The sequence below is a fragment of the Lolium perenne genome, chromosome 7 (assembly GCF_019359855.2).
Source record: "Lolium perenne isolate Kyuss_39 chromosome 7, Kyuss_2.0, whole genome shotgun sequence".
NCBI lineage: Eukaryota > Viridiplantae > Streptophyta > Magnoliopsida > Poales > Poaceae > Lolium > Lolium perenne.
The window spans coordinates 213581871-213594446 of NC_067250.2; the positions used below are offsets into that span (position 1 = coordinate 213581871).

The following is a 12576-nucleotide window of genomic DNA, read 5'->3' on the forward strand; positions in this document are numbered from 1 at the left end:
TTCGCGCAGAGGTTGAGGACGATGGCGGCTAGGGATGAAGGCGTTGAAAAGAGAGGAGTGCGCGCTGGTGTGGTTTTAAGGAAGGCGGCGGACACGCATTGAAGGCGCGTGGGTAAGGTAGGTGGACGCTGCGTGGCCAGTCGCCACCCTCGCCGTTTTGGTTTCCGTGCGGGAGGCCATTAACGCCGATGACCAACCTCCCCACGTCGTTTCCGGTGCGAACCGCCGCGTCCGTGAAAACCGTCGTTCCGCGAGGCGCCGGCGCGCCCGATTCGTGCCCTTAGCGAAGGGGCCGGCACGGGGTTTCCTGCGATTCTATTGGGCTCCAAAATTGGCCGGCGCCGTTTGGGGCGCACCGGTGCGAGCCCATTTTCGCCTCCGGCCCCAAATTGCTATCGGGGCCGCTGGTGGAGATGCTCTTATATGTTTCTATTGTGTTGAAAGGGAAGAGAACATTTTCACTTATATGTTCCTTTTGTGTAGAAATGAAGAGGAATTTTCACTTTTCTATTGTGCATAAATGAATAGGAATTTTTTACTTCTATGTTTCTATTGTGTAGAAATGAAGAGGAAATGCCAAATTGCGGCACTTTTGAAAAACATGAAGCAAAGAAGATTGCAGCTTCTTCAACGTCGTTGCTAATAAATGATGAACAAACCGAAGCCGGTGGGCTTTAATTTGTTGGCATGCATTGTTCGGAGAGGATATATATCGAAAAAGGTACATGCCAACCGTATTGTACCACCCAACTTTTGTGATCTTGTTTAATTGTCCTGAGTGCAAAAATCAGGGGGGACAATAAAATTTATAAGTGGTAATTAAGATGAATTGCTTTGTTTTGCTTGTAGATGAATGCCGGATGCCGGCGGACTTGGCAGCTGGAGGGACGGGAACGAGCTGACCCTACCTGCGCTAGCTGTCGGTGGGTAGGGATGGAGCTCACCCGGCCCTTCCGAGAGGTGGAGTTCGCCCGACCTGCAGAAAAAATCGCGAGACGAGGCGGCACGAATTGAGGGATGGAAGGGAAGGCGAGGTGGAGGGCTACGAGGGGATGATCGAGACTCACCCTTGAAGATTTCCAAAGCCTACAAGATGAGGCTCTTGTTGCTGCGGTAGACGATCACTTGCCGCTTGCAAAAGCGCGTAGAAGATCTTGATCACGGTGCCACAATCGGGCAGCACCTCCGTACTCGGTCACACTTTCGGTGTTGATGAAGACGACGTCCTTCTCCTCGTTCCAGCGGGCAACAGAAGTAGTAGCTCCTCCTTGAATCCGGCAGCACGACGGCGTGGTGGCGGTGGCGATGGAGAACTCCGGCGGAGTTTCGCTTAAGCTTTGCGGGAGAGGTGGAGGAGAGGGGGCGGCTAGGGTTTGGGAGAGGGGGAGGTGGCCGACCACTAAAGGGGGTGCGGCCACAATGGCTTTGGTGTGGCCGGCCCCCTCCCCTTGCTCCTCATTATATAGGTGGAACCCCCAAGTGTTGGACTACAAGTTTTCGAATAAGACCCCAACCCAAAATTTCCATGTGTAGGGAAACCTACTCAAGGTGGGACTCCCACCTCAAGTGGGATTCCCACCCTTCCATGAGGGGGGGGGGGGGTGGCCGGCCCCCTTGGTGGAGTCCACCTTGGAATCCCCCCTCTAGGGTTGGCCGGCCATGGGGAGGTGGAGTCCCTCCGGGACTCCTCCTTCCTTAGTGATTCCTTCCGGACTTTTCTAGAACCTTCTAGAACCTTCCGCAAAATCACCGGATCATTTTAAAACTTATAAAATGACTTCCTATATATGAATCTTATTCTCCGGACTATTCCGGAACTCCTCGTGATGTCCGGGATCCCATCCGGGACTTCGAACAAAACTTCGAACTCCATTCCATATTTCATGTTCTACCATTTCAACATCAAACCTTAAGTGTGTCACCCTACGGTTCGCGAACTATGTGGACATGGTTGAGTACTCTCTCCGACCAATAACCAATAGCGGGATCTGGAGATCCATAATGGCTCCCACATATTCAACGATGACTTCAGCGATCGAATGAACCATTCACATACGATACCAATTCCCTTTGTCACGCGATATTTTACTTGTCCGAGGTTTGATCATCGGTATCACTCTATACCTTGTTCAACCTCGTCTCCTGACAAGTACTCTTTACTCGTACCGTGGTATGTGGTATCTTAGGAACTTATTCATATGCTTGCAAGACATTAGACGACATTCCACCGAGAGGGCCCAGAGTATATCTATCTGTCATCGGGATGGACAAATCCCACTGTTGATCCATATGCCTCAACTCATACTTTCCGGATACTTAATCCCACCTTTATAACCACCCATTTACGCAGTGGCGTTTGATGTAATCAAAGTACCTTTCCGGTATAAGTGATTTACATGATCTCATGGTCATAAGGACTAGGTAACTATGTATCGAAAGCTTAGAGCATCTCCACTCGTTTGCCCTCCCCACGTCGAAATCCGGGGAAATTTACGTCCGGATTGGACGTAAATTTGGCGTGGGGAGGAGTAGTTTCCCAGCCGCGATCTCAGGCGAAGACGGCGATCTAAATTTGAAAAACGGAGACTTAACAAACTACGGCATAAAACGGTCGAATTTAGACTAAATTTAATGATATTTACTATATAGAGGGCGAAGTTCATACATAGAGACCGAATTCGACTATATTTCGAATTCGTCTAGGGGAATACAAATGTAAATATGAAAACACGGCGCTCTACATGCCGAAATGGCGGTAGAACACCGTGTAGTCCTCGCCATCGTCGTCGGAGCCGTCGTCGTCGAACTGTGGCGGCGCCGAAGCCGCCTGGCTGCTGCCTTGGCCGGCGTCTCCCCACCGGCCGCTGGTGCGAGGCGGGGACGGCGATGGCTTGTACATCTCGTCGTCGGAGGCTTCGAGGTCGACGACGGGGATGACGGCGCCGGATGGAGGAGTCGCAGGCCGCCGGTAGCGAGCAGCATCCTAGAGGAGCCTCGCCTGCCGCTCCGCTTCCTCCTTCTCCCACTGCTCCCTTCTCGGCGGGTACGAGGTCCTGGAGGGACCTCACAATGACAGCTTCGAGGATGGCGGCGTCCTCGGCGCTTTCTTCCTCCTCCACCTTCACCTTCGCCGGTTTGCGCTTCCGCTCGCCGGAACTGTCGTGGTCGCGCTTGGGGCGGCGCCATCCTTGTGCCGTCGACGGCTCGCGGATGACGATGCCGCCGCCGCCGCGCGTGCGGTGGCTCGGCGGGGAATCCGGCTCCTTTTTCACCGGCGCCAAGGCTGGCGCCGACCTGGAGATCGACCTCGCCGCCGAACCGGACGACGAGGAACTGGCAGCCATACGCCGTGGCTGCCAGCTGTTTCCCCGTTGGCGGCTGTTCGATGCCCTCGATGGAGGGGGCATCGTCAGCCTAGGCGAATTGCCACCCTCGATGTGCTCGAGGACGTTGTGGAGCGTCCTATTCGGCGCGCTCCACCAACGCCGGCGACCCGCGGCGTTGTTGCGCGGAGGCAGAGGTGGCGGGCCGTCGTAAGCCGCCAGTTCGCGCTCCCACCGCCGGAGGAAGAACGAATTCCACCGAGTGTAGTTCTCGGGGTGGTGGAGCGGGTCGGCGCGTTCTTCCTCCGTCATCGCCATCCGCTCCTCCTCGATGGCGACGTCAAGGGCGTGGCTCTGGGGCGGCGGCGGGATTCGCACGCCACCAGCGCTTAGCCGCCACCCGCCGCCGGGGGGCCTCGTGTCCGGCGGGCAGGGGTACCCCGCCTGGTGGAGGAGGTGCCCCTCCCACGTGTGGAGAGATCGGCGGGGGAACCCGTTGTTAGATGCGTCATCGTCGTAGAACGCCATCGGTGGAGGTGGAGGTGGAGGGTGAGTGCAGGGAGAATGGAGGAAGAGTGGAGCACGGGCGTCGCGGCGAGCGGATCGGCTTATATAGGCGCGGCGGGCGCCGGCGATTAATGCCGCGTGGAAGACGATGCGTGCGCGGAAGACGATGCGTGCGCGGAAGACGATGCATGCGCGGAAGACGATGCGATAACATTAACTCGCCGCGTGGAAGCTACGCGGCCGGCGAATGCTGAACGGCGGCAGGCTTTTACAGCCCGCGGAAGACGATGCGATGAGGACGACGATCGGTGTCTCTCGCCGACAAGTTGGGGCCACCAGACGCGCGGGAAGTTTCCTCGCCGTTTCCCGCGTTTTCGTTTCGTCCGGAGTCCCCGAGCGCTCCCCGGGGGGCCGGGGATGGCGTGGGATCGCCGGATGAATTTAGGCCCAAATCCGGATGAAACCGAGGAACCGGGGGCGCGACTGGGCCGAATTTCGCCGTCCGGATGAAAAAACCGTCGTTCGGGGGCCTCGTCGGGGAGACGAGTGGAGATGCTCTTATCGCAAATAACTTAATGACGTGATCTTATGCTACGCTTAATTGGGTGTGTCCATTACATCATTCATATAATGATATAACCTTGTTAATAATAACATCCAATGTTCATAATTATAAAACTAATCATTCATTAATCAACAAGCTAGTTAAGAGGCATACTAGGGACTCTTTGTTGTTTACATATCACACATGTATCAATGTTTCGGTCAATACAATTATAGCATGGTATATAAACTTTTATCATAAACATAAAGATATATAATAACCACTTTTATTATTGCCTCTTGGGCATATCTCCAACACCAAGAGGGTTAAGAGATAACATGATTTTTTTTTATTAAGATAACATGAATTACGTTTTTTTAAAAGAAAGAAGCATTCTACAACCATTAAACTGTGTATATGTTGTGTATATGTTGTTGTGGCTGGTAAGATGTACCCTTTTTTTTGTAGAAATGCATAATAATAATAATGGATTTAATCGACAACAGGTTTGGAGTTTTGTGCTTTTGTAGAATGTTCCAACTCTCGTGTCCGGACTTCCGACCACTTGACGATTGGTGCTACCACCTCCATCTGTTTCTGTTGTCATGCTAATTGCCAAACCACTAATGACACTCAACTAGCATTTGAAATAAACCTCGAGCCGGCCATCCTTCTTCCCAAATGCACACATCATTGTCAAAACAAAAACAACATTACTACAAACATAAAATAAAATGAAAACAAAAGCCTAGCCCATCTGGCTGCCAAATGGAAAAACAAATCAGCATTTGGGAGGCACCTTTTTCCCTCTCCTTTTAAACTCTCTCTCATCGGCTCCTCGAAACCCAAAAAAAAAGCGGAGAGAGAAAAAAAAAAGGAAATAAAAAAGCGGAGGAAGGCTCCCCCCAATTCGGCCTCAAATCCGCCGCCCGCATTCCCCGACCTCCGCAGATCTGGGCCCCGACTCGCCGGATCGCGCCGCCGCCGCCGGACCCGCGTGATCCGCCAAGTTGGCGCCGCAGCGGAGGTCGCAGCGCCTCGCCGGCGGCGGCGCGGGGTCTGCCGGCGGCGCCGCGGGCGCCGAAGGAGCCTCCGCGGCCATGGGCGACTCGTGCGACGCCGTCATGGCCCGCTGGCTTCAGTCCGCGGGGCTGCAGCACCTCGCGGCCTCCTCGGCTGGACCCGCCGCCGGGGACCAGCGCGGCGCCGGCGCCCTGGGAGGCGGCGCCGGAGGAGCAGGCATGCTGCCTAGTCTGCTCATGCAGGTGGGGTTTCTCGCCCGAAATGTTTGATCTAGCTAGGTTGCCCGATTGCGGAGACGCGGTCTTTGGTTTGTTCAACTGTTTTTTTTTTTTGGGGGTGCTTTCTACTGTTGTACTTGTATATGTTTCGGATCGCCTGTAGAGATTGATCAATCTTACCTCGCGATTCACTATTCGCACCGGATTGAGTGGATTCACTTCGCCGAAATCAGTTGGTTCAGATGGCACATGCTGAACTGCGTCTCTTACCTAGTGCGTTTGAAGTTCAACTCCTACTGGGAGAATAATCTGAGATGAATTGTTCATATACATTCTTTTTATTGTGTCTTAATGTCGGCGTTATGGGAACTGCAAGTGCTTTCACATGCATCAGTTCTGATTGCAGATGAAATATTTTCGACTGAACGATCAGGATTATGTTCTTCCTGCACTTCCATTTTAACCGTGTGGTAGTTTAGGTATCTAGGAAACTCAGATAAACAGGTTTAGCTTTAATGCAGATGGATGAAAAATTGAACTTAGCAAGTTAATTTGGAACAAGAATATCATTCAGGTGACTTGAACTGTTGTTAGTCATGCGCACTGAAATCTTCCTGTTCCAACTAAAACTGTTTTCTTCAACTATTGCATGCCACGAGGACCTCAATACTTATAGTTATCCTACTTGATAGTCTTCACCAGTGCACATGCCGTCAACATGTATGGCTGTATATCTTACATTTTGCTGTTTGGTAGGGGTATGGACCGCAGTCCATTGAAGAGAAACAGAGACTATATATGCTGCTGAGAAGCTTGAATTTTAACGGAGAGTCTTTGCCTGCATCAGTCTCTGAGCCCTTCACACCAACTGCTCAGAATTTTGGCAGCGGGAATTCTGCAGATGGTCTGTACTCACCTGAACTTAGAGGTGATCTTGGAGCTGGTCTCCTAGATCTCCATGCTATGGATGACACTGGACTTCTATCTGATGTACGCCTCCAAACCATATCTGCAACGTGCCCGCTTGTTTTTTTTTTTTTTGTTAACATTCATGAGTTAATGGCAAGTTCATACTTTCTATTGACTCATGGGTGAAATGTCTTCATGCATTTCATCCCAACTTACTGCTTTCCTTTTGGCACAATGTAGATTCTGAACCATTTGAGCCATCACCCTTTATGCCAAAGGAAACTGATGATGAGGACGATGATGATGTGTTAACAGGAAACCAGCAAGGTCTAGCGGATAATTATAATGCGGTGACGAGTGAAAAAGAGAGCACCAACAGAGAAAATAATGTTGCGAAGATCAAAGTTGTGGTATGATAATCTTTGTAGGTATGTTTGTGAGAACTTTTCAACACTTAACAGATATACCTGACTTAGTCTTACAATATATTCAGGTAAGGAAGAGACCTCTGAACAGAAAGGAGTTATCACGAAAGGAAGAGGATGCTGTAACCGTGCACGATTTATCTTCACTGACAGTTTATGAACCTAAGCTGAAGGTATCTACTGTTCACCTTCTTGAAATTTTGTTGTGCTTTCATTATAGTTTTTTTGATTTTTTTTGTTATGTAAGCTTTTGTTGTTTATTGTCTACCTTCTCATGAAAATCATTTTTTTCTTGAATATCTCTACGATGCTTTAGATAGCAACATATGAACATGAGGGATTATCATGCTCATTTAAATTGACATATCCTACACTTTTTCTGGCAGTTCCATTTCACTTTTTATTAGAATCTGAAAGTGCCAACTGATAGCCCCTGTTCATGCCCACTATACCATCATACCATGGATAGTCGCGTTTGCTTTTCTAATGATGCTACCGTACATTTGCGATAAAGGGACATATTTGTTCTTTCAATGTGCAAGAAAAGCTTAGTTTGGTTCAGTTATGTTGCAACCTCTAATGTGAATGGTGACTGAACACCTCACTTTGTTTGCAATGAGTAACTCACGTGTTGGACATGCTTTACTGCATCGAAGTGGCAAATTCTTCAGAAAATGGAATTGAACATACGGACTTTTGTTGCTTAAAGCCTTAAAATGATTGTTCACTCTATTGCAGTAAAGTAGCACGATTAACTGAAATCCTAGTAGTTCCTGTTATCTTCTGTGTCGTTATTCGTTTTTGCAAAGTACTTGCTCCGTTCCCTTCTATAAGACATTTTGGCTTGCCAATTAAACATGCCAAAACGTCTTATAACAGGAAACAGAGGAAGTAGCATTTAGTTCAATTGTTGGAATGACAATAAATTAACATGGCTATAAACTTCAAGAACTGGAGTGGTCCTGGGGAGTTTCTTTATTTTAGTTCTTCCTACCATGTACTATATATATTAACATATTTTTTCTGCTGGAAGGTGGACTTGACAGCTTATGTGGAACAACATGAATTTTGTTTTGATGCTGTCCTGGATGAGGATGTTTCTAATGACGAGGTACTACTTTTCTCTTGTTCGACCCACATTCTGTAATTATTCTAAGTTTTCTTGGTTCTGCGGTACTCCAGAACTGCTTATTGTATAAATGGATGCTTCAAATTCAGTTTTGGCTTCGAGCTGTTTTGGACCTGGGACAGAACTAGAAATTGGTGTAAAGTTGAGCCTGGTGGAAAATCATAAAATTGCTCTCTTGAACACATGATGGTTTGACAATTGAAGAACAAAAAGATGGCATTTGAAATTTTGTGTGGGACTAATCATCCTGTTGTTTATTACTAAGAAATTGGATTATGTTTTTGTTGAGAGAATATGATAAAGTCTCCAACATATCCATTAGAGACCCCCCATATTCGATTGTTGAAACAGCAACATGTTTATTAGCCAATGTGCTCATGCCTTTCTACACTCAGTTGCTCTTCCTTGTCCCCTCTCAGACCGCACTCTTATTGAAGCAGTGTATCACTACCTGCTGTTCAGCTCAGTAGACGTGTCAGCTCAATGGCAAGTATGGTTCTTCAACCCTGCTCTAGTCACTTGCTCACGAACAAATGTGCCTAACTGTACAACTACCTCTTCCTTCCCATCATCATTTCTGCAGCCTTGGCTTGCTGCACTACTCGTCCATCCACTTGCTTGCATGCACACCTATTTGTTGGCCATGGGGCTGCTTCGTTAGTTCTGAGCAAATTTGTTCAGAGGATGTTTGACTACCGTGTTACTCCACCGTAATGTATCTATAGTGTCCATCCAACTTTGGGATGGCAGTGAGCCAGTGCTAAATTTGGTACTACCAGTTTCCAGTTTACATAGTTCTGAAGTACGACAGAATCATTTTTTGCAATACCATGCTATTGATTTTGTGTATCATACTGAATGCTGTGCAATACATTTTCAGAAAATTCACGATTTTTTATTTGGGATTTTCACTGGACAGGTGTATCGCGAGACTGTGGAACCCATCATACCAATAATATTCCAGAGAACAAAAGCAACATGCTTTGCTTATGGACAAACAGGTTGGGCAACACCTTTTTTCCACAGAAAGTCAAACATGCATATTGCATATCTTTAAGCACAATTAACTTAAGTCATGGTTTGTGCAAAATATTGTTTCTCTTCTTTTGTCAATTTTCAGCATGCTCGTGCATCCATGCACAAGTCTTGTGCGAATAACTACATTGTTGAGAACTTGAGAAGTAGTTCACTGTCTACAAATTTCCGATGATCGACTTGTGTATTGTAGCTCTGATGTGATAACCTGAAAATAAATTTAACCACTTCTTATTTCCCGAAATTAGCCTTCTAGATTGCTCATGAGCTCCCCTTCTGATGTTCTTAATCAATTCAATTCATGAGCAGGTAGTGGCAAGACATACACGATGCAACCGTTGCCTCTGAGAGCGGCACAAGACATGATTCGTCTTTTGCATCAACCAGTATATCGGAATCAAAATTTTAAGCTGTGGCTCAGCTACTTTGAGATATATGGTGGGAAACTCTATGATCTTCTATCAGACAGAAGGTTTGTTGTTTCATACACACGAAAGTCGATGCCTTAAGTTCTATTGCTTTTTTCTTCTCATGGTTTGGTGATGGGGTGCATGCACATACTCCCTCTGCCCCGAACTAGATGTCGCAGATTTGTCTAGATTCACATGTATCTATACACTAAAACGCGTCTAGATACATGTGTATCTAGACAAATCTGTGATAAGTAAGTCGGGACAGAGGGAGTACTAACATTCAGTGTTTCATTGACAAATTCCTATTTAGGGATGCTTAGTCAGAATTGTGGCATGTTTTTAATGTTTAAGTTGCTTTTGTTGTATCCTATATGTATTTGCTATTCTGAAATAATGGCAGCACATCTAGCTAAACCCAAATTTCTCACCTTTTTGTAGACACTTACTGATGAGGGAGGATGGCAAAAAACAAGTTTGCATCGTTGGTCTACAGGAATTTGAGGTTTCGGATGTCCAGATTGTCAGGGAATATATTGAGAGGGGAAATGCAGCAAGGAGCACAGGGTCAACAGGGGCGAATGAAGAATCATCGAGGTCGCACGCTATTCTGCAACTGGCTGTTAAGAAGCATATTATAGTAACTGATACCAGGAGGCAAAGGAACCGGGATGCTAATGAAGCTAAGAGTACGAAAGCAGTGGGGAAAATATCTTTCATTGATCTCGCTGGTAGCGAACGTGGTGCTGATACAACAGATAATGATAGGCAGACAAGGTATTACTTTTATCTCCAGTCATTTGCCTGTTATATTCCAAACATTGATCTGGTACAATTAAAAAATTTATTGACCTGTAAATATATTCTCACATCCAGAATTGAAGGAGCAGAGATAAACAAGAGCCTCCTTGCTCTTAAGGAATGCATCCGAGCCCTTGACAATGACCAGATACACATTCCTTTCAGAGGAAGCAAGCTCACAGAGGTTCTCCGTGACTCGTTTGTTGGCAACTCTCGGACGGTGATGATTTCATCACCTGGCCAGGAAAAAATGTAGGTCACCTTTGAATCTTTCTTGTTCACTTTGTTGTAATGCTTTTATTTGTAGAAAAATATGCTAGACAGACAGATAATAAATGTCAAACATATAAAAGAAACAAAGAGTATTAGCAAGGTAAAATATGCAATTTAACTAAACTATGCAGAGTAGAAACTATACAATAACATTATTATTAGTCGCCGCCTCTGTAGACATGTTAAGATGGAGTGTCAAAGCATGTGCACCACAGGGTGCACAGAGATGTGCTTGGTTAAAGTATACATACAACTGTTTCACATTTTACAGGATGTGCTTGCTTAAAATATACATACATACAACTTGTTGATATATATTCATATGAAATCGATAGAATATCATATTTGTTGATATATGAGAAAATATGAGACTTATATTTGTTTCTTGATTGTTTCTTGTTCAACTTGATTTAATACAATTATTTGTATATGGTAGTGCAATTATATATTCAGCTAGATTTTAGTTTTCTACCTCGCATAACAGCTTTTGTACTTTTGCAAGATATATGTTTTGCTGCCGACTTATAGATCAGCATGCAGCAACACGACCTAGTTGCTTTAGTTTGCCGGTCAACCTGGCAGAGATCTCATTTTGCCAGTACTTGATGATTTATTCCTCCGTTAATGAAATTATTCTTGCCAATACTTGATGATTTATTCCTCCGTTAGTGTAATTAGTCTCCAGTCTTGTCCTCTGAGCAAACCCGCCGTGTCGTCTCCAGTCTTGTCCTCGGTGTCGGCTAGCCAGGTGATCCGGCTAGGTCCAGATCCGGTTGACACGAAGAACCCTATGTTAACTGGATCTTGGATCTTGGAATAGGCTATTGCAAAATCCGGGTGTTTGATCTCCTCCATGAAACATGTGTTAGCTAGGGCGCATCTAGTGGTGGCTGGTGTGGCCTGGCCAGGATCTGTGTGAGTATGTTTTGGTCGCCAAAAACGCGGTGCTGCTTTGGATCCATCGGTGGCGTGGTTTGGCCGTGTTTGCCAATACTTGAAGATTTATTCCAGTACTTGATGATTTATTCCTCCGTTAGTGTAATTAGTTGTTACATCTTAATTGCTCAATATTATTTATTCCAACATCTGTTGTTTGACACATTCAAGATTGGTTCCTTGTAGGTAACTGATCCGGCAATCGATAGAACATCGGCAGAGATTGCGTGTACACTTGAGAAGAAGTTGAAAGCAGTTGCATCTACTGCTAAGAAGAGGAAGGGTGCAAGTCAGAAAGACACTGCTTAGATATTGTCATCAGATTACTGCATAGTTACTGTCAGTGTTACATAATGCAAAACTGCTTAGATAATGCCTCCAAAACTGCAAAGTTATGCATCTGTGCATGTTAGTACTGTAATGTGATTACTGCATAGTTACTGTCAGTGTTACATAATGCAAAACTGCTTAGACAATGCCTCCAAAACTGCAAAGTTATGCATCTGTGCATGGTAGTATTGTAATGTGACCACTGTGATTTGTTATTAGTACTGTAATATGACTTATACCTTAACTTTGACCAAATCTGTGGCTGTTAGTACTGTAATGTTATTAGTACTGTAATATGACCACTGTCATGCTTGTAGTTTTAGGGGCATTTTGTTTACTAGCTTGTAAAGACATTTAGAAGCACATCTCAAACTGCCTCTAAAGACATTTAGAGGCAAATTTCAATGTGCCCCTGAAAAACTTTAGAGGCAAAACACTAAGTGCCCTTGAAAACCTTTAGAGGCACTTTTCAAACTGCCTTTAAAAACATTTAGAGGCACTTTTCAAACTGCCTCTAAAAATATTTAGAGGCACTTTCGAAACTGCCCCTAAAAACATTTAGAGGCACTTTCGAAACTGCCCCTAAAAACCTTTAGAGGCACTTTCGAAACTGCCCCTAAAAACCTTTAGAGGCACTTTTGAAACTGCCCCTAAATGTATTTGGGGTATTTCATTCAAAGTGCCCCAAATATATTTAGGGACACAAGCATCCG

At 46.0% G+C, this 12576-nt stretch overlaps 1 protein-coding gene across 1 annotated transcript; it reads left to right on the forward strand.

Moving 5' to 3' along the window:
- The first annotated feature begins 5213 nt into the window (after window positions 1-5213).
- On the forward strand, window positions 5214-12157 carry LOC127314265 (kinesin-like protein KIN-13A). The gene is made up of 10 exons (XM_071823099.1): window positions 5214-5639; window positions 6372-6609; window positions 6765-6934; window positions 7018-7122; window positions 7983-8060; window positions 8998-9079; window positions 9423-9585; window positions 9965-10300; window positions 10400-10576; window positions 11720-12157. Exons 1-10 carry the CDS (start codon window positions 5475-5477, stop codon window positions 11721-11723), a joined length of 1518 nt encoding a protein of 505 aa, XP_071679200.1. The 5' UTR covers window positions 5214-5474; the 3' UTR covers window positions 11724-12157.
- The last annotated feature ends 419 nt before the right edge of the window (window positions 12158-12576 follow it).

Bases quoted from the DNA above. Each gene is read 5' to 3' on its own strand.
- LOC127314265 (XM_071823099.1), top strand. From the start codon at position 5,475: ATGGGCGACTCGTGCGACGCCGTCATGGCCCGCTGGCTTCAGTCCGCG. The intron at 6,935-7,017 runs GTATGATAATCT...CAATATATTCAG, and splicing joins TTGCGAAGATCAAAGTTGTG to GTAAGGAAGAGACCTCTGAA. The intron at 7,123-7,982 runs GTATCTACTGTT...TTCTGCTGGAAG, and splicing joins TTTATGAACCTAAGCTGAAG to GTGGACTTGACAGCTTATGT.